The following is a 26,083-nucleotide window of genomic DNA, read 5'->3' as shown; positions in this document are numbered from 1 at the left end:
AAAAGCACCATAACGAGGACTGACATTTCCACCCGCCTCCATGACTAAGTTAGGCAAAGGAAGAGCTCGCCAAAGGGTTATTTATAGCGGGGGCAGCGAGGGGGGTCCCGGGGGGGGAACAGGTGCCGCGGCAGCGCGCATGTCCCCAGCCGCGGAGCGCGGCTGAGCCCGGCTCCAAATACACCGTGTGGGGCTCATGATAGTCACAGGGCTCCCCATCAGCAGCCGGGGCGGGGAGAGGCGGTGGCAGGGGCGGGCGCTGCGCGCGGCCGCTATAAATGAGGGGCAAAACCGCTTCTGCCTCAATGAAGAGGGAGGAGAAGCCGGGTTGAGTGAGGGGGTACGGAGGGGAGAGGCTCAGGTGTGGGGTTTGTCCCGTTAGGAGTAATCGCAGCGTTTCTGAGTTTGGTTTTTTTTGTTCCTGCTGAGGAGGCAGCGCTGCGGAGATGAAATACATCATAGGCATCGGAGGGTGAGTTCCTGTCAGCGGTGTCTACGTGGTGCTTTGTCTTCTTGTTTAGTTGCTGCAGATAAGTTGAGCCAAGAGTTGGAGGTGGTATCTCTGACTGTAAAGTGATGTTACAGCGTTATAGAAATGGTGCGACTCGGTGGCTCTTCGTTTGTGCTGCTTAAAGCTCTGCGGGGTGGTGCACGCCTAAGGCTTATAGGCTAAAATACGAAGTAAATAGTCATAGGTCAGACGGAGCAATGTGCCTCAACTGTGGCAAAGGATGTTGAGTTTTGCTTCTAAAAGCTTCTGTGGAAGATAAAGAGGAAAAACTGCTTCAAATGGGGGGGGGGGGGGGGGGGGGTTGGGTAGGAAAAGCTTTTATTCTGTATTTGAAAGGAATCCTGTGTGTAAGCTGGGGCATCCCTGCGGCTGCACAGGGATCTGCGGGACCCTGGGCTATTGGCGTGGTTAAGGACAATGCGAGGGGTTTATCGCCTTTGAATAAGCACAGACTTGGCAGCTCCCTCCTCTGGAGAGAAAGATTATTCAGACCTTTTATATTAAAACGGGTTCGCAGGTATAAACCTGAGTCATGCTCTGAGGAAAGAGCGAGCCTCCCTCACTGATGATTCATTCAAGGCACTTTAAGTTCACGCTGTGCACGCCGCGCTTCAGCCGGCGAGGGCTAAACCCTCCTGAGCAGCACCGTGTCGAGCGGCGAACACCGGCAGGCACCGGCGTTCCACCCGCCCCGGGGGCCGCGGGCTGGGGCCGCGCCGCCGCCTCCATCTTGAGACGGGTTTCCCCCCGGCTCGGGGGCGGAGATGGCGGCTCCCTCAGCGCGGCCGTTGAGCGGCGCGGGAAGCGCCGAAGGCCGTTACGAGCGGCGCGAGCCGCCGGCGGGAAAGGAAGGGGCGGTCGTAGCCAATCGGCGGTCAGAGAGTGGGGAGGCGGGAAATTTAAACCGGGCGCCACTGGGGCTCCTTCCCCTCAGGGGGTTCCCTGCGGGATCCCGGCATCTCGGTTCTCCCGTCTCCCTGCAGGGTCACCAACGGTGGCAAAACCACCTGACCAACAGGCTCATTAAAGGCGCTGCCCAACTGCTGCGTGGTGCACCAGGATGACTTCTTCAAGGTACGCTGAGCCCCCGGGTTAAAGCGTTAACTGCTGCTTGTACGTGCGGTGACAGCTGTAGCAGGTCCCCACACACAGGTTTATACACTTGTGCATGTTCTCCAAGTAAGTTTTGACAGCTTAGGAGCAGCAACCTTCTGATGTTAGGTTTTTTCCTCCTTTGTATAGTTTTTAGGTGATTTTGGACAGGGAAGGAGATGCTGGCACTTAAATGTCAGTGTCTGCACCCCCAGAATGGCTGCAGCAAAAGCTTCCTTTAGTTCTAACAACAGATCTAACTGGGTCAGACTACTGATTTCTGCTAGAGGTCATTTACTGTGCTCTGCCAAACCATTTTCTCCATGGTGGGTTTTCCTCCTTATTTAAATATGTTGCTTCTAAATAATACTCTATGATTTAAGCACCCCTGCCTGCTTTAAATACAGGAGGACAGTTGTACTGGGGAGCTTTGACAGCTCTGTGCCAGAAACCCAGTTAAGAGATCGCTAAAGACGAACGCACAAGAGCTGTGCTGAGTTGGGAGAGCAGCAGGGACCATGTCACTGATCCCTGCAGGGTTCCCAGGAAGGACAGAGCTGGACCCCACCACACGTGGGAGCCCAAGAGATGTGGCCACACACTTAAAGTATCCCTCTGTCACCCCCTGACGTGTGAGGTGCTCTGGCACCCTCCTTTGAAAAGCTTCTGTGCCAGAAGCCTCATGCACAGATTTGGCCACATATGAGCCCTGAAAGTCAAGGAATTCTGTTGGAGTCTCCATAAAGATCTATAACTTTTCCCTAGTGTGCTTAGCTGGCAAATACCAGTAAAGCTATAGTAGCTAGGCTAGTAAGTAGCTAGTAAAGCTGTAACTAGTGACCAAGTGTCTTGCTATGCTGACCTGCGTTTTCATTATAAGTTAAAATAGCTGTTCTTGAACACATAAATTTTAGCAGTTGCATATTGCTGTATTTGCGTTTTAAGTTCTTTTATGTGCCGACTTATAAACAGGCACCTGTAATGCTTTGGCTAATAACACCGTATCAAATGATTAACCCAGAACTTTGTCCAAAGTGGCTTGACCAAGCCAAGAAAACTCCTCACAGTTCCTGGGGTTGGTGCAAATGGGAACTTAGATTTGAATGTAGCCCAAGTCAGGGTCTGTAACTGTTGTTAAGTGAACACTTGCTTTGTTGTGTATTGCAGTAGTGTCCAGGTTGTGATCGGATCTTAGGTAACTGATCACGCTGAGTTTGCAGGCAATGTTTTATTGCTCACTATATTTCAGCCACAAAGATCAAATAGAAGTCGGGGGAAGACGGCTTTTAAACAATGGGATGGTAAGAGCAGTGCTCGCTATAGGATGCAGTAATGGTATATTTTTCCTAAGTATTTCTTTTAATTATTAAGATTTAACAGTAAATTTCTGTAATTTCAATTTAACAAGTTAATTCTATTTTAATACTTTCAGCCTATGTGCTCCATGGTATTTGATTATGTACCCTTTTTTCCCACCCACCCCCTTTCTTCTAACTAGTGTTGGAACTCCTTGGATATGGAGGCAATGGTGAGCACTGTGCCGTGCCTGGATTGAGAACCCAGTGGAAGTTTGCCCGTTCCCATGGGTTGAATGTTACGCCTGGCTCTAAAGAGCCAGCCTCCCAAAGATACCCATATATGGTCATTGAAGGCTTCCTGCTTTATAATTACAAGTAAGGTTTGGGGAACTATTAACAGTTTGCCAGGGAAGAACACTAGATCCCTGCTGCCGGGGCTAAAACCTCCTTTTTACTAATATAACCCCTCCTGGTTTGTCCCTGAGGTACCATGCACAAAGAATTTTTCTCATGTCAAATGGAAGATTTCCCAGTAAATGCTGGGAAAAGCGAGGTGCATGAGGTGACTTTCTCAAGGTAACATAGGGAGCTCAAGGGCATGCCCTTGAGCTCCCAGGGCATGGGGAGCTGTAGGTCAGTGCTGAGCGGTGGCATTGGGCCTCCCTCCTGGCCTCCCTCCACGAGGCCTAAACCTTGACCTGCAAAGGTCGTTGGTGAGAACATGGAGATAATCCACTCTGCATTCACCCACATGGAATCTCCCCTGGAATTTAGGAATAGTTCCCTCACGTGATAACTGTGGGTTGACACTACACTGAGCTTAGTTAGAATTAATTGTAAATTGGAGCACAGATCAACCTTTTTGCTTTTTTACATGGGGGAGAAAAGTGCTTGACAGGAGAGGAAGGAAGACTCCAGTGAAGAGAGAAAACTCTCAATAGCTAAATATACACCTGCAGAAATCATGTGCTATGAACGTGACCAGCAAAAGATTCTTGGCTCCAGACTCCAGCTCTTGCTTACAAAACTCTTTCAAGAGAACAAGCTGTGACACTTAGAAACCCAGAGTTGTTTGAGCCATGCCATCAGACAGGCAGCACATCCCAACTTTCCAAACTGGATGGAAAATGGTATCTTGGGCCAGCTGTACCAAGCATGGCAACTGAAGGAATGTGCTGGCACACTGCTGGGTGTTCTTGGCCCGTCCCCAGCGAGGTGACTCTTGGTATCTCCTGAAGGTTACAAACTATCTCTGAAGCTCTGTCTTGTTAATGGGAGCTTTTCCATAACCCAGGGGACTGTTCCATCCCGGACCTATAGCTTGCTCAGTTCATGCTATTATAAGCATTTGTGCAACCCTCCCTGGCTTTTGGAAGTCTGTGAGTCCCCACCAGGTTCAAACTAGATTTTGGCTTCAAGGATTTTTCTAGGTTTATTTCTTCGCCTCACAGCAGCTCAACACAGAAAAGCTGCAGTAGAGCCAGCTCTGGAAAAGAACAGGAGTTGATGAGCTGCCTTTGCCAAAAACCTGTGTGCCCACACATGCCGCAGCACAGCAGGCCAGGGGGGCTGATAAGTCAGTGCAGATCAATTGAACCACAGCTTAGTCTGCTGCTAGAGCTGGAGATCACAGAATCATTAGGGTTGGAAAGGGACCTCTGGCGATCACCTAGTCTGACCCCTGCCAAGGCAAATGATCAAGAAGAGCCACAGTTCACACGCCAGGGCTTTCCCCAGTCCAGTGTCTGACCCCCACAGCAGGAGGTGTTTGGGTGGGCAGTCTCTGTGGTGCACCATTCTGACCTCAAACCCCTGTGTTCTATGGTGAATAAACCTACTGTACATTAGCTTGTGTCTTAATGAGGACACTTACACTTCTGTTGCTCCAACAGACACAAATATGGGAGAGGCAGAAAGATTTTTCAGGGGTGATTTAACATTCTTCTCTGACAGAAAAAAAATAGCCACCTTCTTTCTTTCTACCCTACCAGACCACTGATAGACCTCTTCGACTTACGCTACTACCTGCAGTTCCATATGATGAGTGCAAAAGGAGGAGAAGGTAAGAAGACTCTTCGATGTAAGTCTAACCCCTCCTTCCAGTAAAGACTCTCTACTGGAGGCAAGCCTTTCCAGGCCCCCCTCCATGTTGCTATAAGTGGAATATCTTGGTGTCATGAATCAGAATTACAGTTAAAACTCTGGAGAAGGACTTTCCATGTGACTTTTTCTGAAACTTTAGATCTGGCAATTCCCTTTGTGTGGGTTTTATGAAGAATCAGCACATCACTGCAAGAGAACAGAGACATAGAATCCCAGACTGGTTTGGGTTGAAGGGACCTTAAAGCTCCTCCAGTCCCAAGCCCCTGCCACGGGCAGGGACACCTACCACTAGAGCAGGTTGCTCCAAGCCCCTGTGTCCAACCTGGCCTTGAACACTGCCAGGGATGGGGCAGCCACAGCTTCTCTGGGCACCCTGTGCCAGCGCCTCAGCACCCTCACAGGGAGAGCTTCTGCCTCAGAGCTCATCTCAGTCTCCCCTCTGGCAGGTTAAAGCCATTTCCCCTTGTCCTGTCCCTACAGGCCCTTGTTCAAAGCCCCTCTCCAGGTTTCCTGGAGCCCCTTTAGGCACTGGAGCTGCTCTAAGCTCTCCTGGAGCCTTCTCTTCTCCAGGCTGACCCAGCCCAGCTCTTCCCCTATGAGCTTCAGTAAACCCTTGGAGATTGCTTTGCCTTCATTGGCCACCTGCAGCTTCTGTTTTCACTAAATAAACCTGGTGCAAAACACACAACTATCGATAAGAAATTGGACTGTGACAATCGACTTTTACATCAATTCAAGCGAGCAGCTCTCAGATCAGCTTCAGGCTCTCACAGTGTGCAAGAGGCAGTGCTGTCCCCATGGGCACAAAGCACAGAACAGGTTGGGTTGGGCAGGACCTTAAAGACATCTTGTTGCCCTGGGCAGGGATAACACATCCTGACGTTCTTTGCCTGCTTTGCTGTTTGCAGTACACGGAACTACACCGTTCCTGACCCGCCGGGTCTCTTTGATGGACACGTCTGGCCCATGTACTTGAAACACAGGAAAGCAATGGAGGACTGTGGTGTTGATGTTGGTGAGCCCCCCAAGCACACTGGCCCTGGGCTTTGGGTTTTAAGGAAGTCAGTAATTTAATTCATGGAAACTTGAACTGCAGCGAGGCAAAGGTTCTGCTTGTACTGGGACGCTCGAATCCTGGCCTGCTCTGTACAGATAAACACATGTGGTTTTATAGCTCAGAACTTCTTCCCTTTGTTTCATATTAAAAGAGCCAAAGCACATTCTTTATAATGGGATAAGAGTTTTTAAAGATGGTTCTGGGTTTCCAATTTTCCAATTGGAAAATTTTACTCCATTTGGTCAATCTGAAATACTTTAAAACTGATCTACAGGAATTTATTCTGATCAGAAACCTGCATCATCTTCTTTCCATCTTCCTCCTCCAGTTTATTTAGATGGGCTCAAGTCCCGAGATGAACTCTACAACCAAGTCTTTGAGGATATTCACAACAAGCTTTTGAACTGCTGACAGGTAAATGTGGTCCCACCACAGATGGGGTGGGACAAGAGGTGCTGAGTGGGAAACGACCCACTCCTGCTCCCCAGTGCTCACACTTCTCCTTTTGCTTTTTAGGGTCTCAAAGACCTGGAAGACCCTTGTACAGCGCGATGTAAATAGTACTGCAGTTGGCAGGAGGGTTTATTTGTGTAAACTCCTCTTATACTGTCCTTTGGAAAGTATCTTTTGTATATAATTGAAGAATGGAGGTAACTTATTCACAACTCTGATGGACAGGATTGTTTTGGTGGTTTTGTTTTTGGTTTTTTAACTTTCTTATTTTGTATTCCTCTGGCTTAACCCCAAGTTGAAAGTGCATTTTTATAATGAACAAGTAGAGCTGCGTTGGGAGAAAAACCGACTCTTCTGCTCATGTGCTTCTGCAGACACGGAGTCTGTCTGTAACAGCTTGTTTGTAACACCTCAATTCAGTAAAAACCTATTTCAAATCTCTCTTTTGAGGTCCTGTTTAATACGTCACCTTTCCTGTGAGAGAGGAACGGGCACAAAACTCCCCAAACACAACAGCATTTGAGGTGTCAGCCCTCCTGTGTGTCATTGCTTGGTTTTGGTGGTTACCCTGACCAGGAAGCCTGGTTCAGGAGTCCCAGTGAGAGCAGGATTCTCCATGCAATGGTGGGAGGGGAACAGCACTGAAGCTATTTATAATGTGCTGGTATGAGACCAGTTTAATGTCAGCCTCTGCTGCGTGGTGTTTCTCACTTCACACTCAAATTAGTGCATAAAGATACTGCAGCCCCGTTTCAGCCAGCAGCTGAGTGCTCCCTGGGTGAGAAGTTTGGACAGAAGCCTCATTCTGCCTCACACCATCCAAATGAGGATGTTATTTGGTCCCAAATTCCTACCTCGCTGAACCTCAGGAGGTGATGTGCCTCCAGAGGGGTCCTACACACGTGCATGTGTCCAAGTGGGTGACATTTAGGGCAAAATCCTGTATTAAAGTGCCAGATGGCAAACTGCAACTCTGTAAAACCTAAGTACAGGAGGTTCTGCTGTTACAAATGATTTGGGTAAGTTTATGGAAAGCCCACAGGTTCTTTACTCCTTCATATCCTCCCTTCCTAGCAAAATGATTGATAAAATACCAGTGGCAATAGTTTTCCTGATGTTTCTGGTGATGGGCTTCCTGTCAGTGTTTCAGGAAGCTAAAGAAGCCTCCCACTGTGAGTGAGCAGCACAGCAGTAACTGGGCAAACACACTATTGCAATAACTCACACCATGGATGGTAATATGCTGGAGAAAGGAAAGGGGATGTTCCTGAAGAGCACTGGAGCTGCTCTAAGGTCTCCCCTTCTCCAGGCTGCCCCAGCCCAGCTTTCTCAGAGCCTGGCTCCAGAGCAGAGCTGCTCCAGCCCTCGCAGCAGCTCCTGTCCCTGAATCCCAGGGAGAAGTGCTTGGCTCTTCCCTTTCCACATCCCCTCCTCCAGAAGCTGTAAAGAGCAATGAGGCCACACCCTCCACCTCCTTTTCTCTAACCAAGACCAACCTGGTGCCAGCGCTGTCCTCAGCTCATGTCTTGCTCCAAGCTAATAATAAACCCACTCTGCTGTGCCTGGAATTGGGCTGGAATTCTGTGGTGAGATGGGTGGGATGTGCCAACCTGCTATTGAGATGCTCTGGCTAAAGATAGGAAGTGCCGTTCAACTGCTGCGCCCGAGCATGTGTGTTGCACCACGCACTGCAGGTTCTGGGTTAAAGTACAAACCCTCTCACATGGTGTGAGCACAGGGATCTTTTTGGCACTGAAATAACTTGGCTGTGGCATCAGCACGGATCCCTTTGGAAGAGTTTTGGGCATGGCTTAATTAGAAACAGTGCTCCAGAAAAGCAGCTGCCACAGGTTAGCGAGAAGTCACCCCAAAACGCCCACCAAGCCGCTTTCAAGGGGCGTTTTAAGCCACGAGAAGGATCCATCACCTCATCCTCGTGTTAACACTGAGATTTTCCAATTGTCTGGCCAGAACGGGAATGCCACAGCCAGAAACAAGACAGGAATAGTGATGGCATCACCCACACTTCCACAAGCTATAAAGAGGCAGATTTCCTCATGCGTGACACTGTGTCTGCCTGGAGACACCCACAACACTCTAATTACACCGCTACAGAGCCGGGTGCTCGTCAGTGGCAAAGCTGAGACCTGCCACCGATGCCTTGTAAGTCCATTTGACATTGGTTGTTTCCCAGTAGGGAAACCCCAGAGCCCCGGCTCTCTTCTGAGGTGGGTTCTGTGTGGAGTTTCCCTCGGGGTTCCCCGGATGGGTTTAGCCCCCACCTGATGAGCTGTGCAAAACCAGCCTGCTTCCATGGGGATAGGTAAGGGAGAAGCGCTTCCCCTCACCTCGAGCTGCTGCGAGGAGGCAAAACTGAAGCCTAAAAAAGGCACTTCGATATTCCCTGCCCAAAGAGAACTCCAGGGCAGTGCTGGCCCCAGCTCTCAGAGGGGAACCGAGGCAGCACGTGCTGATATGCCACGTGGGTGAAATCCGGCATCCCTGTCGGATTTGCCTCCCCCATAAATCTTCCTCCGCGCTGAGCGGTTGGTATTCCCCCCCCCTGCACTGGTCCCTGGTGCATCAGAGCCATCCGAGCACCTCTCTGCAATTTAAAACCCACGTCAGCAGGTCACCTTCACCAAACCACCCCAAATCCTGCTTTTTAGACATTTTGGTGTTATCTTTGGGCATCCCGCAGGATAGGAACAACTCCAGCACCCCTCTGCAGCAGCGTACCTGCAGGGAGAAGCCTGTGCCGGCCGGGGTGAATGGCGAGTGACTTCCAAGGGCTTTTGGGAGCATGAAACAGGAACCTGTGGCATGAGGAGCATCTGGGAAGCCTCAGCACTATGTGAACTTTGCACAGCTCGGGAACAACTGTCCCTATAGGATTTCCATACATCCCTTCACACACTGGCTCTGGTGACGAATTGGTTCTGTAAGAGCAGATCAAATATCCAGGATTCCAGATCAAATGCCGTGGCACCGATCCTGCTCTGCGCCGGGAGCAGCCACCAGCCAGGCGGTCACGCCATGGGGCACCCCCGCGTGCCAAGAGCCTTGGCCTGGAAAAACGGGGGCAGACTAAAATTATCCCTGGCCCCATGTGCCCCACGGGTTGGGATGAAACCTACACCCAGCGGGACGTCAGCAGCACATGGGGCTGCCCGAGGACTGGCGTGGATGGGGACACGGGACATGGGACACATCCCCTCCACCCCGAGGAGCTGGGGGGAAGCACTGGAGCAACAAATAAAGCCTAAATTGGGCAATTCCCCCAGTCCCGGAGCTCAGCCTGAGAGAAACCTGCTGCTGCCCTCCCCGCCGCGGGTGCTGGCGAGCCGGAGGGACGCTGCACATCCGCTGGGATTTGGCTGGTGATTCCCCCAGATCAAGTTCAGCTGAATCTTGGCTCCATCAGCAGAGGGCTGAGGGCAGCCGGAAACCCCGCAGTGCTCCCGGTGGAAACGGCAATTTGGGACCTTGTCCCCCCCTCTCCCGAGGAGGCTGGGACGAGGGGAGCCCCAGCCACCAGCTGCTCCCTGTGCTCACCGGTGGTGGCAGAGCCCATCAGCCCTTCCTGGCCCCAAGAACATCGGTGCCAATTCCTTAAACACTCTGTTCCCATCCAAACCGGGATCTGGCGGGCCCCCTGCCAACGGGAGATCCCTGGGGAAAAGGACAGGTCCCAGAAACCCTGGGACCCTCCCTGAGCCCCAGGGACCTCCCCAAACCCCATAGACCTTCTCCAGCTCCCAGAACCACGCTTCAACCTTCCCTGAGCCCCCAGGACCTCCCCATGGTCTGAGGCAAGAGGAGCTGGGGGCTCCTCCAGCCTGGGAGCATCCTGCAACCTACTCCCAGAGCTCCCTCCAAGCCCGCAGGGAACTCGCCTGCCAGCCCAGAAAAGAAACCCCTTCTCTTCCCAGATTAAGGAATCCCTCCGGGAGCACAAACACCACATGGGGGCACAGCAGAGGAGCCGTTACCACACAGCATGTCCTTGCCCCCTTCCCACCACCTTCTTCCCATGGCAGGAGCCAAGGCGGCCGCCCCGGTGCACGGAAACCTTTATTCTGTTAAAAGGGGGAGTGCCCGTGGGACCGAGGGCTGGGGGAGTCGATGCCCCAGGGGGACAGGGGACAGCCGGGGTCACCCATGGGGCTGCGGCACGTCAGGGGCCATGTGTGCCAGGCACTGAGCCGCTGCCGGGGTGCAGAGAGGGGTCCCCCCATCGACAGCCCCCCCGGCAGCTCCAAGAGCCAGGCCCTGGGTGGGATGGGGAGAACTGGTCCCTGAGCACTGTGGCTGGGAGCAGGGAGCAGCCAGGGGAGCACAGGGACGTGAAGCCAAGCAAGAGCCGCACGCAGGAAGCCAAAACCCAGGTGAGCACAACTGCAGCGCCCTGAGGGGGGGTCTCCAGGGAGGCACAAGCCCCCCTGCACACCACTGCGAGCCCGGCAGAGCCGGGGGACCTTCACCAAAGGCTGTCGGTGGAGCGGCTCCTGGGGTGAGCCGGCGGCTCGGGAAGGATGATCCCACCTCATCCCGCAGGCAGCCAGCCCCGGCCCAGCTAACGGATGCTGCCGTCGCCCTCGCTGCTCTGCAGCTTCTCCCGCTCAATGGACCACACCAGCTCCTGGACAAACTTCATCTCCGAGGCCACCTGCTTGGCCAGCGCCTCGTAGTGGTTCTCCAGCTTTCGGTAATGCCTCTTGAGGCCATTGGCCACCTGCACCACGCTCTTGGTCTCCTCCTGCACCTGCTTCTTCAGGGCCTCCGTCTTCTGCAGCTCCTGCCGGATCTGGCGGAGGTCCTGGCTGATGCTCTCGTTCTCCTCTTTGTACCACGACTCCTTCTCCTCATAGATGGACAGCAGGGCCTCGATGTCCTCCTGGAAGGACTTCTTGTTCCTCTCCAGCTCTCGGAGGCTCTCCTCAGCTGCAGCCACGTCCTCCATGACCTTGGAGAAGCGCTCAAAGTTGATGTACGTGTTGTTTGGTGGCATGCTGGAGTGGGACTTGATGGTGTACTCCTTCAGGCGCGTGGTCTTCAGCCGGCGGCGCTCGGGCTTCTTGCAGTTGTCTTCGTTGCGGACGTTCCTCCTCTTGATCACCTGTGGAAAGGGATGGCCATGGGCATGGCACACAGCACCCACCCATGGTCTGCAACACCCAACCCCGACCCCTTGGGTGTCTGACACCCAAAAAGTGCCGATTCTTTCAGTTCTCACCTTAATCCAAGGGTGCTCCAGGCTTTGAGCGATGGTCATCCGCTTCCTGCAAAGACAGCCGGGCTGCGACCGAGGGGCAAAGGCTTCGCTGCCTCTTTCCCTGTCAAAGTCCTGGAAAAGCAGCTCGGACACGACCACCTCCGGGGCACAGACGGGCCCAGATGGACTCGCTGTGCTCAGGGGCTGCAGCCAGCTCCCTGCCCTCAGGCAGCCTCCCCACAGCAAACACACCCCAAAGAGGGACCTCCCGCCTGATGCCTGATCACGCAGCACTGCTGCTCCTGCCCCAGCCGAGGGTCCTGGGTGCTCGGGTCAGCCCTTCATCCCTTCCACAGCCTTTTCCCTCCTTTTCAGCTAAGGTGCTACACCATCAGGGTGATCCCAGAATTCATCCCGTGCCTGACATAGGGGGGAGACTTTGGCTTCCAGACCCTACAAGCAGCAGGAGGGAAGTGGCGGGATAAAGAGGATTTATAAACGAGCAGCACACAGGGATGGGCAAAGGCCCCACGGCCAACGCAGGCAGGCTCAGAGCTGAACTCCCTGTGGGCAGGAGATGTGGGAGCTGCCCATATGCACAGGGTTGGGCAGGAGGGACCGTCCCCCCTCCCAAGGTAACCCCCAGCTCTGCTCCCTGCCTCTCACTTGGGGTCCTTGACGAGCAGGCGGCGGATGAAGTCCTTGGCCAGCTCGCTGGTGTTGCTGAAATACTCCTCGTCGAAGTCGTAGTTGACAGCAGATATGTTGGTCAGGGTCTCCTGCTTCGTTTCCCCCAGGAAGGGGGAGGCTCCACTCAGCCTGTGGCGAGAGCAGGTTGTGACACCCCAAAGAGGTGACAGCCCGAGCAGGGGACTCACCCTGCAGAGCCCCAGGCTCCCCATATACTCACAGGATGTAAGTGATGACCCCGATGCTCCTGGAAGAGAGAGGAAGATGAGGCTGAAGCCCCGCAGAGCGCTGCTGCTCCCCTCTCCCTGCGTGTTCAGCAGGAGGGGAGACCTGGCTGGGAGGGGACTCACTCACCACATGTCAGCCTCCAGCCCCAGGGGTTCGTAGTTGACGATTTCTGGGGCTTTATAGAAGGAAAGAGGGGAGAAAACAGGATTATTCTGGGGGAAAGAAGCCTTTCCCAATGGACTCACCCTGGCACACACACCACGGCTTTGGGCATCCCTCTGGGATTAAGCCAAAGCTTTTGGAGCCCCACAGGAACGCCGCCAGCCAGAGCTCACCTACAAACTCCGGGGTCCCAAATATATTCTTGAATTCATTCCCCGCTTCAATCTTGTGGGCGATCCCGAAGTCGATGAGTTTGATCCGAGGGTTTGGCACGTTCTTGTCCAGCAGCATGATGTTCTCTGGCTGCGGGGGGACAGGAGCCGGTGGTTACCCCACACGCCTCAGGCAGGGAGCGATCCCAGAGCCAGCTCCACGGGAGCCTGGATCCTCCTCCCTGCTCCCCAGCTGCCGAGCACGGGGTGTCTGCATGTCCCAGCCCTCACCTTCAAGTCGAAGTGGGCGATGCGCTTGGAGTGCAGGTAGTGCACCCCGTCCAGGATCTGCTTGAGGAACTGGGTGGCCTCCTCCTCTGTCAGGGACTCCTTCTCAGCCAGGAAATCGAAGAGCTCGCCGCCTGAGACCAGCTCCAGGATGAGCACCACGTCCGTCTTGTTCTCGAAGATGTCGTGCAGGGTGATGATGTTGGGGTGCTGGATCTCCCGCAGGATGTCCACCTCCCTCTCGATCTCCTCCCGGCTCACGCCGCGGCGGCTGGACGACAACCGACGCTTCTTGATGAACTTGGCCGCGTATTCCAGACCCGTTTTCCTCTCCCGGCACTTCCGTACGATGGCAAACTGCCCACTGCGGGATGCAGGGAGGAGGTGAGGAGAGGATCCTCGTGCCGGTGTGTGCTGGGCAGCCGGGTCAGCACCGGCACGAGGATGGGGGACGCAGTGCAGGAGGACACATGGTTTCCCCCAGGACTGTTGGGAATCGGGGTTCTCCCACCCTCTGGTGCCACCGGAGCAGGCGGGTAAATCCCAGCGCTGACCAGGATGGAGGAAGGAAATTCCTGCCAAGGCCACAGCAGCCAAGGCCACACCTTCCATAAACCTCTGCTGTGGAAGGGGGAGCAGGGCTCTGCGCATCCACAGGCACCTCCAGGAGCCGGGTCCTGCTGACACCAGCAGGATCCGACCCTTGTCCTTTCCGCCCCGGCTGAGCCCCCCATGGCCCCTCTGCTGGGATGCACAAGGATCCCCCAACAACTTCCCCCCAGGATGGATCCATCCCACTTCCCGGGGCTGCTCCGTCCCCTCCCCGCTGCCCCGGCCATTGGCCATCCCCAGCAGCACACGGTGACGTGTGGTCCCGTCACCAGCCTCCGTCACCAGCCTCTGCGGCGCCGGGACCCGAAACTCCTCTGTATGATCCTGGATCACACCAGGGCCACCCGCAGCCCCCCCGGGGCAGGGACCAGCCTTGCCCAGGTGGGATCCAACCCCCAGGCACCACATCCATCCCCAGGGCTCCCGCTGGATGCAGCTACAGCGCAGCCCCGAGGGAAGGGGACCCGGAGCAAGGCCCAAGAAGCTCCCCCCCTCGTTTAAAAGAACAAACACTAAAGTCACCCAAAATGTTTCCGCTGCTCAATTCTTTCCCAGGTCCTGGGAAGCAGCACCCAAGGGAGCCCTGGGGCCACGGCTGTGGCAGACCCTGAGTCCTGGTGCGGCTGCGGCAGTGCTGGAGGATCCAAACCCAGCCCCCACCCCCCCACACCGCCGCAGCCTCCGCATCCCGATGATTAAATCCCATTTTCAGGCAGTGATTCACCCCGGATCTGCCCCACAGGCACAGAGCCAGGCAGCAGCGAGGGCCCTGGCCAAAGCCGGCTGGGACGGGAGCTCTGCTGGGCCTGCCCACATATAGGAGTGAGTTTAATGCGAGTTAACACCTTCCTTTGGTAACATACAGCTGCTGGAGGTGCCTGGCTCTGCCCCCAGCCCCACTGCCTGCACAGCACAGAGGTGGCACAGGGGATGCCACAGGGATCTGCAGCAGCGGGTGAAGATGCTGGGGCAGGAAGGGGGTGCAGCTCCCCCGGAGCGCAGCGGGATGTCACTCACCTGCCCAGCTCTTCCCCCATCTCATAGAAGTCCTCCACGCTCTCCTGCCGGAAGGTGGACATGGCTGCGGGGCCCCACGGAGCTGAAGCTGCCCCGACCCTGCGAGCGGAGGTGGACACCGGGAGCAGCCGGGGATCAGCACCTGCGGCACCAGGAAAGGGGGGGTTATGCCCCAGGAGCTGCACACCAGCACCAGGGCTGCGGGCAGGGCCCGGTGCAGGGGCACCGAGGGCAAGGAGCCTGGAGCAGCACAGCCCCAGTGCTGTGGGGATGGGGGGCGGCTGGGGCCAAAGTGCAGATCAGTCCTGGGGACAGCCCCCCCAGTGCCCTGTGGGAACCCCTTGCGGGGATGTGCTGGGGGGAGAGGAGGGAACAGGGGTGGTGGTGGTGACCCCCTGATGTAACCCCACGGCTGTGGCCCCACGGCTGTGCCCATGCTCGGTCCCAGTGACACCCAGCTGCGGTGCAGGGATGCCCCAGCCCAGCCTGTGGCACCCGCCTGCCCCACCCCTCGCCACAGCCAACCCCACCCCAGGCCCCACCAACCCCTGCCTGCCCCACAGCCCCACAGCCTGGTCCCACACAGCCCCTCCCAGCGCCACAACCCCTTCATCCTGATCCCACACAGCCTCTCCCTGCCCCACAACCCCCACAACTACAGCCCCTCCGATCCCCCACAGCCCTTTCTAGCCCCACAACCCCACAACTACAGCCCCTCCGATCCCCCACAGCCCTTTCTAGCCCCACAACCCCTTCATCCTGATCCCGCACAGCCTTTTCCTGCCCCACAGCCCCCCCAACCCCCCTCCCTGCCCTATAGCCCCCAAGCCCACAGCCCCCCAATCCTCCATCCCAAATCCCCCACCACCTTTTCCTGCCCCACAGCCCCCTCCTCTCCCCATTCCCCATAACCTCCCCATCCCCTCCCTGCCTCACAGAGCCCCCCATCCCTCCCCACCTCTTCCAGCCCCACATCCCCTTCCCTCCCCACAGGCCTAACACCCCCCCCGCCCCATCCCCACACCTCTAACCCCCCCAAATCCAACCCCCCGCCCTCTCTCCCACCCCACAAGCTCCCAAACCCCCTTCCCGCCCCACAACCTCAGCCCCACAGCCCTCATAATCCGTGTCCCCCCCTCACAACCCAAACCTCGGCCGCCGCCGCCCGCGTCGCCGCCGCCACATTCCAACACAGCCGCTTGGCTCCGCCCACCCTCTGAGCGACGTCCCGCCCCGCCTATTGGCGGGGCGGGACGTCGCTCAGAGAATGGGCGGAGCTGATTGGATGAGAGCACCGGCGTTGTCCCGCCCACTATATAAAGCACCATGCCCCCCCACACAACGGGTCCTCCCAACCGCAAGGGGGCGCCCTATCGCTCTTCAAAATCCCCATCCCTCCCCAAAAAATATCCCTTTTATCGATTTTAATCATGATCCAATTTTATTAATTCCAGTGGCACTAATACAGGCGGCGATAGTCACGACCGACAGTCACACTGCAGCCCTCCCCACCCTCTTTTAAACATGGATTCACACCCCCTTACCCCCCCCCCCCCCCCAAAAAAAAAAACAATTCAGCTTTTTAATCTTTGTTTTTGAATCAAATAAATACAGAATTGGGCAAATCCGAGTGGAAATGGTTTAGTTCCAAATGGCGGAGATGAGACATGTGCAACACCGAAACCTATAAGGCTGTTTTTAATCCTTTATCCTCATTTCAAAGTCTCACAATCATTATGAAACCCATTCATTAATGCAAAGAGATGGCGGTGACGAGCGTTTTAAACCCCTTTGCTAATTCATTCATTTCCCCCTCCCTTTCCTCTCCCCTTGTTCCCGGAGTCCAAGGAGCTTGATTAGAGCTTATCAAGGAAGTTATCCAGCGCTGGAATTCCTTCCTTCAGGCCCTTGCGCTTGCGGGTCTCGGCCACCACTTGGCTGGGGCGGCTGGCGCTGTCAAAGGGGTCCCCAGGGAGGATCTGCCAGTGGTCAAAGACGCACTGGGGGAAGGCCTGGCCCCCAGTGTTGGACCGGAGATCGGCTGTGAAACCTGCAGGAAGAGGACACAGGGTGAGAACCTGCACCCCCCCTGGGAGGTGGGACCCACACAGACACACCCCCCCCCATAGGGCTGGAGGAGATGGGGCTCAACGCCTCAGGGGGCTTCAAGGTGGGGATGGAATGGTTTGGGGTGGAAGGGAGCTTAAAGCTCATCCATGGGCAGGGACACCTTCCACTAGAGCAGGTTGCTCCATGCCCCGTCCAGCCTTCAATGTTCCTATCTAACCTGTGTTCAGTTTGGGTCCATGCTCTACAGCCAAAACGTGGAGAGGGTGAGAAGGGCCAAAAAGATGACAGGGCAGCCATGGGAGGAGAGGCTGAGAGAGCTGGGCTTGTTCAGCTGGAGAAAGGTGGAATATCATCAAGTTCCAGTAATTAAAGGGTGGCTAAAAAGAAGATGGAAGCTCCCTCTCCTCTGTGAGGAGTGATGGGCACAAGTTAATCCTGGGGAGATTCCCGTTGGGAACAAGAGGAAAATTGTTCACAATGGGAAAAGTGATTTGACTGGACAGGGAGCGGGGCCACCCAGTGTAGGTCATGCTGGGCCAAGAAAGGTCAGACCAGGTGATCCCTGAAGGTCCCTTCCAATCTGGGATTCCATAATTCCAATGCCAACCTGGCCTTGAACACTGCCAGGGATGGGGCAGCCACAGCTTCTCTGGGCACCCTGTGCCAGCGCCTCAGCACCCTCACAGGGAAGAGCTTCTGCCTCAGAGCTCATCTCAGTCTCCCCTCTGGCAGGTTAAAGCCATTCCCCTTGTCCTGTCCCTACAGGCCCTTGTCCAAAGCCCCTCTCCAGGTTTCCTGGAGCCCCTTTAGGCACTGGAGCTGCTCTAAGGTCTCCCCTTCAGGAGCCTTCTCTTCTCCAGGCTGCCCCAGCCCAGCTCTCTCAGCCTGGCTCCAGAGCAGAGCTGCTCCAGCCCTCGCAGCAGCTCGGGGGCCTCTCAGGACTCGCTCCAGCAGCTGCACAGTGGAGTCACCATCCCTGGAGTGATTTAAGAGACATGTGGATGTGGTGCTCAGACACACGGTTTGGTGATGAACTTGGCAGTGCTGCACTAACAGCTGGACTTGATGATCTTAAAGCTGTTTTCAAATTGAAATGACTCAACGATGGCTGTGGTCAGTGACATGAAGGATCCCCCCACCCCAGGTTGGGATGGAGCCCCCAGGAGCAGCACTCACCAAAGGACTCGTTGACAGGCAGGTAGGCCTTGACCACGAACATGGGGGTGCCGGCCACTTGGGTCTCCTCAAACACGTGCCCACGTTTCCTGTTCAACACCCCATAGATGCCACCAACCACCTGCTCCGGGCACTGCAACAGAGATAGATGGGTCAGGACCACAAACCACCCATTGAATGCGTCCTTCTCCAGGATCTTCTGGCTGAGGGGATGGTCCTCACCTGGATTTCCACCAGGTAGATGGGCTCCATCAGCCGGGGCTGGGCCGTGAGCACGCAGGCATACAGGCACCTCCTGGCAGTGGGAATGATCTGCCCACCTCCACGGTGGATGGCATCGGCGTGCAGGGTGACATCGTGCACATCGAAACGCACGCCACGCATGTTCTCCTCACACAGGACACCCTGGAAAAGCAGAGCAAGGGTTCAACCACCACCATGATGGGGACAGTTTGCTCCCAACCCGGATGTTCCTGGCCCTCGGCTTATGGGCATTCCCAGGAAGCAGCTCTAAGGGCAGGAAGCGCCACAGAGTGCCAAGTGGTCTTCCTCACCCAGGAGCTCCAAACCAGCTCTACCTGCCCCTGAGGCACTGCCACAGCCCCTTAGAGAAGCCTCCAAGCACCAGAACCATTCCCAGCAGCACCTCATCCCTCATCTCCATTGTTCACGTTGGCAGCAGAAGCACCAACACATATTTGTGGTGCTGCAACCCGAGTATTTGGCCAGGAAAAGTAATTTTTTCACATAAATGGGAAAAAAAACAAGTTGTTGGCATGGTACCTCCTTCTTCAGAACAAAACTAACTTGAAAAGTAAACAGGAAAAAACCTGCTCCTGTTGCTGTTCCCAGGCTACTGCCAACTGATTTCAGAGCCACCTCCTGCCTAGTCCTCAAAAAGTAACTGGTAAGGCAGGCCAGATCTCAACAGAGGCTCCCAGACCACCCGTTTCCTCTGGATGCCAGCTCTGTCATCCATCTCAGCAGCTTCCATCCCTGCTGCTCCACTTTGAAAAGCTCTTTCAGATATGAAGTACATGCTGTTGTGATGAAGCTTCTCCATAGTGCTGGGAGAAAGCTTTTTGTCTGGAGGTCATGTGTGTCTCAAGTGACCTTCAACCCAGCCACCCTGTCCCATTTATCCTAAAAGATACTTCTGAATTACACACACGTTGCCCTGTGTGTGATGGTTTTCCCCTCACCTCCTTTGTTGCCCACTGGAAGCCAGCCACCACGCTGTCCTTGATCTCGTTCAGGTACTGCACGCCCTTGGTGATGTCAGTCAGGATGTTGGGGCCGGTGCCATCAGGACCAAAGCACCAGATCTTCCTGGCCTCGGTGACATCCCACTCGTACTTCTCAGCCAGGTAACGGGCTCGTTGCTTCAGCTCCTGGCGGGCAGAGACCTCCCCCTTGTCGATGTCCTCAGCCAGGCCATCGGGGAAGGGCCGGGCCTTCATGTAGAGCCTGTTGTGCTTGTTGGGTGACTTGGAAAGGCACATCACGTTGGATTCCTCACTGACTGTCTCACGGTACGACACAACAGGATCTGATTTCTGCAGTGACACAGAGCAGGGAAGAGGAGTGAGCCACCAACCACACCGCAGCTCACCAAGGGCTCTGCCCACTGCAGCCCCTCTACCTTGATGGGGATGCAGGCATGGTCCTCCTCCAGGTCCTTCAGGCAGATCTCCAAGTGCAGCTCCCCTGCGCCAGCGATGATGTGCTCCCCAGACTCCTCGATGATGCACTGAAAAGACCATTAATGCAGCAGGTGAAGCTTCTGGCTGCAACAAAAGCTCTTGCACCCAAAGCATTAGTGATTGTCTCCAATTTTTGACTCTCAGATTTGCTTTTAGATGCTCTTTCTGCTGACCTAGGGATGATTTGGTCCCACCTCAAGGTGGGGTGCAGCATTCCCTCCCGTTCTAGTGGGCTGGGACCAATGCTCCGTTCAAGACTTCTCCACCAGCACAATCACCACTGAAGGCAAAGCCTCCTGTGCCAGCAGGATTCCTCCTGGCCCCAAAACCATTCTGGACATTCACCTGCACCATAGGGTCAGACTTGGCCAGACGCTTCAATCCCTCCACCAGCTTGGGCAGGTCAGCTGGGTTCTTGGCCTCCACAGCCACACGCACGACGGGGCTGACGCTGAACTTCATCACCCTCATGTTGTGAGCGTGCTCAAAAGTGGTGATGGTTCCAGTCTTCACAAGGAACTGGTCAACACCAACCAGACCAACAATGTTTCCACAAGGCACGTCCTCGATGGGTTCAACGTAACGGCCCATCATGAGAATGGTCCTGGTGAGAGAGAAGGTTGTTTTAATGAAGTCTGACAGAGGAGGTCCCACCACGCAGGATCCTGGAGCTCAGCGCCATACTTGAAACCAGGGCCAAGCACCTCAGAGAGAAGAAAAGACCCAAAACAGCACCAGAACCACAAATCTGAAGCACCAAGGGCATCTCAGCCAGGACTGACCTTTGAATTGGCTTCAAGTACAGATCCTCCTTCTTGCCAGGTGTGTAGTTTGGTCCCATGATTCTGACTTTCAAGCCAGTTGAGACAAGACCAGAAAAGACACGTCCAAAAGCGTAGAAACGTCCCTTGTCAGAGGTTGGCACCATTTTAGAGATGTACATCATCAGGGGGCCTTTGGGGTCACAGTTCTTAATACCTGAGACGAGGAGGAGGAGGAGGAGGAGACATCAACCTGGTTCAGTATTATCTCTAGTATCTGGTACACATCCTTTGTACCCCCCCCACTCCCAAATCTCAACACAAGACCTGCACCCACTGCTGTCCCAGGCTGCTGACTTCTGGCCAGCCCAAGCAGAGAGAAAGATCTCACAGACTGGTTTGGGTGGGAAGGGACCTTAAAGTTGCTCCAGTTCCGACCCCCTGCCATGGGCAGGGACACCTTCCACTAGAGCAGGTTGCTCCAAGCCCCTGTGTCCAACCTGGCCTTGAACACTGCCAGGGATGGGGCAGCCACAGCTTCTCTGGGCACCCTGTGCCAGCGCCTCAGCACCCTCACAGGGAAGAGCTTCTTCCCAAGATCTCATCTCAATCTCCCCTGTCAGTTTAAAGCCATGACATCACCAAGAGAGGGTTTATATTAATACAAGGTTCACCCTGAGCCCCATCTACTCTCCAGTCAGCTAGCTCAGCCCTCCAGAGTCAATCTGTGAGCTAGTTAAGCATGTTTGATCCACACTAGAACAGCTAGAGACTCAGGAATTCCAGCAGCTACTGAGCTGTGTGCCTGGAGAATGAGACAGCCACAGGAGTGCTGGAGCCCTGAGCACTTATGTGAAGAGACACCTGGCAGCACAGCAGCAGCCTGTCCTACCTATGGCAGCCTCATCATCAGGGGGTCCCTCGTAGAGCAGCTCACAGCGGTACTTCTGGGCTGTGACAGGAGAAGGCAGGTGAATGGTGATCATCTGCAGCAGGGCATCTCCAGCGGGCAGCCACCGCCTCATCACGGCCTGAGCAGACATCGGAGGAGCAAGACCCGGTCAGGCTGTTCACAACCTGCAGTTCACCTTCCACTGCTTCCCCACCTCCAACAGCACCTCCCGACCCAAGCAGGGTTGGGAGCTGCTTAGGAAGCTGACACAGTTGGAGCAGCACAACTGCTCGTCTCCTCCCCACAGAGGATCCAGACCAGCCTCACCTTCAGCAGGGGTTTGCCCTCTTTGTCCTTATCTTCACTATCAAGCTTGATGTCCAGCTTCTCTATCAGTTTAGCCGCCTCGTCCTTCTTGAAGTTCATGATTGCACTGAAGACCTGGAACAGCAGCAGCAGTTATGAATGCTGCCCGTGACCCAGTTTGAAGCAGCACCATGTCTCTGAAGAGAATTTCTGTCCTTGCTCATCACCCAGCTGAACCCACCCAGGGGCACAGACCTGCCTGCACAACACCTACCACCCATTTCCCTGCCCACGGGGAGTAACGAGACGTGTCAGAGGTTTCAATTTCTTCAAGCAGACAAGTCAGGTCAAAGTGAAGAAATTTTCCATCATCATGCACAGCCCCAGCCTGGGCTAAACACTGAGGAACTCACCTTGAAGATGGGGTCAAGGATGAGCTGGCAGAAGGTCCTGGGCAGTTTCTTTCCATCTGGGCTGGTAGCAGATTTACTGAACTTGCCAGTAGCAGGATCAAAATATCTGGAGAAAGAATCAAGCCAGACAAGTATCAATGCAGAGCCCAGCTACAGAAATGGGGCTTGTTCTGGCTGCTGAGGCCAGAGGAAAGAGCTGCTAAGAACCATCTTCATACTTTCCCCCATCGCTCCCAGGTTTTCAGAGCAACACTGAACTCATGTTGCCAGTCACCATCCCCTCCCCATTATCTGGGTTTCCTACTCCTGGGCAACAGCTTTTGCTAGCACACACCCCAAGTGACTGAGCCAGGGCTCTAAGCAGGCACAGCATTATCCTCCCTCCCTCCCCATCTCCCCCATTGTCAGGCTGCAGCCACACGGAGCTGATCCAGAACTAGACCAACCCTCACCTGTCTCCCCACAGCTTCTTCATCATGTCTTCAACCTTCTTGGCACGCTCGGATGGGTTCAGCTGGGCATCCCCCTTGGCAGCGAACTTTGCAACGTACATTTCAGCAAACTGCTTCAGAGTGAAGGCCCAGCCATGCAGGCCAGAGCCAAAGCCCACAGTGCCCAGCACCGGGTCAATCTGGAAGGGAACCAGCAACAGAGCTGGGTTACAGAGGAACAGCCACAGCACATGACAGCACTCAGCCCATTCCATCCCAAACAACACTGGAGTACCCAGGTTCAAGGTGGAGCTTCTGGACTATGGGGCTCCTGAGCCGTTTTGTGACAGAGGCCACTGCTGAGACCCCAATTACAGCCTGACCCACCCCCACCGTTTCAGCTTTGTACCACACAACAACAGGCTCAGCAGCTGCCCTGCTGCGGGTGCAGCGAACACTCCTGTCCTTCAGAAGGAGGATGAGCAGTACAGGAAAACCTGCAGCACGTGGTGAGTGCTCAACAGGAACAAAGCAGGAGCCTCTCCTCAGGGGCCCACAGCCCAGCTTGCTCTGAGGAACCCAGCCAGGAGCAGGGCTTGGGATGCAGGGAATGGCAAACACCTACTGGCCTCCCATTTCAGAAGAGAGCTGGGGGTGGGATGCTGTATGGGAGCCTCGGATCTCACATCACCCACCACCACAGATGGGATGTGGGCACAAAGGTGGCCTCCAAAGCAACAGTGCCCTTTGGAAAGGGAGGAAATACTTTCTTGTGTTTATAGTCTTTATTTGCTCAAGCTCTGAACTAGCAGAAGACATCGGATGAAAGCACAAGAGAGCTCCAAACCAGCACACAGCTGGGTAGGACAACATCTTCGTGACTCTACTCCTGCTTCTCCACTTGAGACAGGAAAGGAGGACCAAGGAGACAACCAGCTCCCTCCCACTGCAGGAGATGAGCTCAAACCCAGCGCTCGCAGCTCCCACTTACCATAATGTTTCCCATGGGGCCGCTCTCTCCTTCTCCATACGTGGAGATGATGACGTTCACGTTCTCCACGATGCGCTGGAAGGTCTGGTACAGCTCTTCTGGCTCCAGCTGCAGCTCCAGCAGCGCTCGGTCCATCTTGTTCATCATCAGGACAGGCTTGATCCTCTCTGCAATGGCCTGACGCAGCACAGTCTCTGTTTGCACGCACACGCCTGCCAAACACAGGGGAATCGGTTATCCTCAGCTCCAAACTCGCCCAAAACACACTCCAGCTGCACATGGCTGCAGAAGCCCTTACCAGAAACGCAGTCTACGACAACCAGGGCACCGTCGGTAACACGAAGAGCAGCAGTAACCTCTGAAGAGAAGTCCACGTGCCCTGGAGAGTCAATCAGGTTGATCAAGAAGCCAGAACCGTCTTTGCTCTGCTTGATGAAGGCCAAGTCGTTTTCAGAGAGCTCATAAAATAGGGAAATAGCTCTGAAATAGAAGAAAAACTGTTTAAATTGTCATCTACACATTACCCTTCCCCAAGGCTCAGAAACAGCCTTTTACCCCACACACACTGAGCTTAAGGATTCCTCCCAGTGTAGGAGATAACCAGGAGCACAGGCTAAAATCTGTCTTTCCTATGGTCCTCTGAAACCACGACCTCTTCTGAAACCATAACCTCTTGTGACTCTGCAACCTGAAGCACCCAAAGAGGGTTCAACTTCTTCCAGTGAAGGAGTAATGCCTTTCCTACAAGGCTCAACTGCCTTTCTGAGCCCTTTCCATGCCCCTCAGGATCCTCAAACTGCCTGTGGTGACACAGCCACAAGGTACATCATCAGAGGTGCTCCCCAGACAGTCTCTGTGCTGCATCCACAGGACTCCAGCGGGCACCAGCCACATCCAGCAGTTCCAAGGCTCAAATGGAAGGCTGAAGCTCCTGCTGCACCTCTGCTTCCCAGTGGCCACTAAGGTGATGCTCTGATTCACCAGAAGCGACTCAATACTCGCTCCCTCAATTAAGCAATCCTCAAGAGATGAGCTTCTGAACTAGCCTAGAGAAAGCCTGACGCTGTCTTCTCTCCTCTCATGATCAAACCAGCGGAGCACCCAAAGCCCCCCTGAGCTGAGTCCACGCTGCAGGAGCACCGAGGTGCCCGGTGGGAGGGAACTCACGTTGATTTGATGGTGATGCACCGTTCCTGCTCATCCTTTCTTGTGTCGGTGAACCGGGTCTCCCCCGCGCGGGCAGAAGCAATGATTCCAGCTTTGCATACCAGAGAATCAGTCAAGGTTGATTTGCCGTGATCAACGTGGGCAATCACAGACATGTTTCTGATGTTGGCCTTTTTGTCCATGATGGCCCGTATCTGATCTACTGTGAAGTTCACCTTGAGGAGTGAAAGAAGGGCAGAATAGAGTAACCCAGGGTGTACAGGAACGGCTTTGGCAACTCCAGGGAGCCCAACCAGCCCCACCAACACCTGCCATGGTGCCAGTGACAGCAGCTCTGCCTGCGCTAGCACAGCCCATAGCAAGGGCACCGCACACCCCGCAGCAGAGCCCGGCTCAGCATCCTCCCAACTGCGGCAGCGTGAGGGGCTCCCGGCAGCGAACCCCCCCGCTCAACCCACACCCTCGCCTGGGCGCTGCTCCGCGGCCGGGGGGTGCCAGCCCGGAGCGATGCCCCCGCCCGGCCCGCAGCGTTACATAAGGCAGCCGCCGGCCGCCGCAAAGGCCCGTCCCCGACGTCAACACCGGCGCGGTGCCACATCACCGCCGCTCCCCGCCCTCCCCGCGGGGCGGCCGCAGCGCCCCGCTACCACCGGGGACAAGGGCACGGAGCCCCGGGGGCTGCCGAGCGCCCCCCGCTCCCCTCCCGCCCCACCCCTCTGCCCTCAGCAGCGGCCCAGCCCGGCACGCCAGGCCCCGCGGGCGCAGGGGCCCCGCCGGCGCTGCCGGGGCGGCCATCGGCGGTGACACGGGGAGCGCGGCGGGCGCTGAGCGCGGTGGGGCGGCGGCGGGGCGCGGGGGCTCACCATGGCGGCGGATGGCGGCGGATTCTCTGGGGCCGGGCGGGGGGGGTCACAGCAATGGCGGCGGCAACAGCCCTGTCTCGCTGGCGAGCGCAGAGCGGGCGGAAGAGAACGCTGACGTCAACAGCCCCCTTCTTATAGGGCGGCGCCGGCAGGGGGGCGGGACCTGCGCACCCGGCGCGTTCTCCGCATGCGTGGATGCGGCTCTCTACCCCGCAGCGGCCGGGGGGCTCTATGGTTGGCGAGGGTTGGTCCGCCGGGGCGGGACCGCAGGGCTGGGCACCGCCAATGAGCGGGGACAGCAGCCACCGGAGCGGCGGGTGAGCGCGGGGCTGCGGGTCCTGCAGCGGCGGTGGAGCAGAGCCCGGCTTCAGTCCCCTCCACCCGTACCCGGCTCGCAACGGGCCGGTCGGGGCGCAAGGTAGCGGCGAAGTG

General features: G+C 55.7%; 3 protein-coding genes and 1 non-coding gene across 4 annotated transcripts; 1 reads left to right on the top strand and 3 right to left on the bottom strand.

Annotated features, from left to right (window-relative positions):
* Nucleotides 1-310: 310 nt before the first annotated feature.
* On the top strand, nt 311-6,956 carry NMRK2 (nicotinamide riboside kinase 2). Its single transcript, XM_030509472.1, is given in 11 exon segments — nt 311-472; nt 1,495-1,585; nt 2,853-2,904; nt 3,102-3,109; nt 3,111-3,149; nt 3,152-3,276; nt 4,893-4,927; nt 4,930-4,963; nt 5,913-6,019; nt 6,390-6,475; nt 6,578-6,956. Coding segments are annotated over 10 exon segments (600 nt in total). The 5' UTR covers nt 311-446; the 3' UTR covers nt 6,473-6,475; nt 6,578-6,956.
* Nucleotides 6,957-10,570: 3,614 nt separating this feature from the next.
* Nucleotides 10,571-16,106, bottom strand: DAPK3 (death associated protein kinase 3). The gene is made up of 9 exons (XM_030509468.1): nt 16,029-16,106; nt 14,879-15,020; nt 13,253-13,613; nt 12,983-13,112; nt 12,774-12,822; nt 12,640-12,666; nt 12,396-12,548; nt 11,751-11,796; nt 10,571-11,633 (listed from the first exon to the last, which is right to left on the bottom strand). Exons 2-9 carry the CDS (start codon nt 14,938-14,940, stop codon nt 11,091-11,093), a joined length of 1,371 nt encoding a protein of 456 aa, XP_030365328.1. The 5' UTR covers nt 14,941-15,020; nt 16,029-16,106; the 3' UTR covers nt 10,571-11,090.
* Nucleotides 16,107-16,300: 194 nt separating this feature from the next.
* Nucleotides 16,301-25,761, bottom strand: EEF2 (eukaryotic translation elongation factor 2). Its single transcript, XM_030509462.1, has 15 exons — nt 25,652-25,761; nt 24,789-25,003; nt 23,920-24,101; nt 23,622-23,833; nt 22,652-22,830; nt 22,200-22,305; nt 21,808-21,921; nt 21,481-21,619; nt 20,610-20,805; nt 20,173-20,431; nt 19,767-19,874; nt 19,327-19,680; nt 18,347-18,529; nt 18,125-18,257; nt 16,301-16,928 (listed from the first exon to the last, which is right to left on the bottom strand). Exons 1-15 carry the CDS (start codon nt 25,652-25,654, stop codon nt 16,735-16,737), a joined length of 2,577 nt encoding a protein of 858 aa, XP_030365322.1. The 5' UTR covers nt 25,655-25,761; the 3' UTR covers nt 16,301-16,734.
* Nucleotides 22,096-22,164, bottom strand: LOC115618355. Its single transcript, XR_003994791.1, has one exon. It is a non-coding gene; the product is annotated as a small nucleolar RNA SNORD37 (small nucleolar RNA).
* Nucleotides 25,762-26,083: the final 322 nt, after the last annotated feature.

The sequence above is a fragment of the Strigops habroptila genome, chromosome 20 (genome assembly GCF_004027225.2).
Source record: "Strigops habroptila isolate Jane chromosome 20, bStrHab1.2.pri, whole genome shotgun sequence".
In the NCBI taxonomy this organism is placed as follows: domain Eukaryota; kingdom Metazoa; phylum Chordata; class Aves; order Psittaciformes; family Psittacidae; genus Strigops; species Strigops habroptila.
This window is presented reverse-complemented; position numbering and strand designations above follow the sequence as displayed.

What these genes read in the sequence shown, in the direction of transcription:
- EEF2 (XM_030509462.1), bottom strand. An exon ending in TCCTTGACCCCATCTTCAAG is followed by an intron (nt 21,922 to 22,199) that starts GTGAGTTCCTCA and finishes CTGCTGTTCCAG; the next exon opens with GTCTTCAGTGCAATCATGAA. An exon ending in AGTCTGACCCTATGGTGCAG is followed by an intron (nt 19,875 to 20,172) that starts GTGAATGTCCAG and finishes TGGTCTTTTCAG; the next exon opens with TGCATCATCGAGGAGTCTGG.
- DAPK3 (XM_030509468.1), bottom strand. Translation starts at nt 14,940, where the DNA reads ATGTCCACCTTCCGGCAGGAGAGCGTGGAGGACTTCTATGAGATGGGG. An exon ending in ATGGGGGAAGAGCTGGGCAG is followed by an intron (nt 13,614 to 14,878) that starts GTGAGTGACATC and finishes TGCATCCCGCAG; the next exon opens with TGGGCAGTTTGCCATCGTAC. An exon ending in GGGGTCATCACTTACATCCT is followed by an intron (nt 12,549 to 12,639) that starts GTGAGTATATGG and finishes CTCTCGCCACAG; the next exon opens with GCTGAGTGGAGCCTCCCCCT.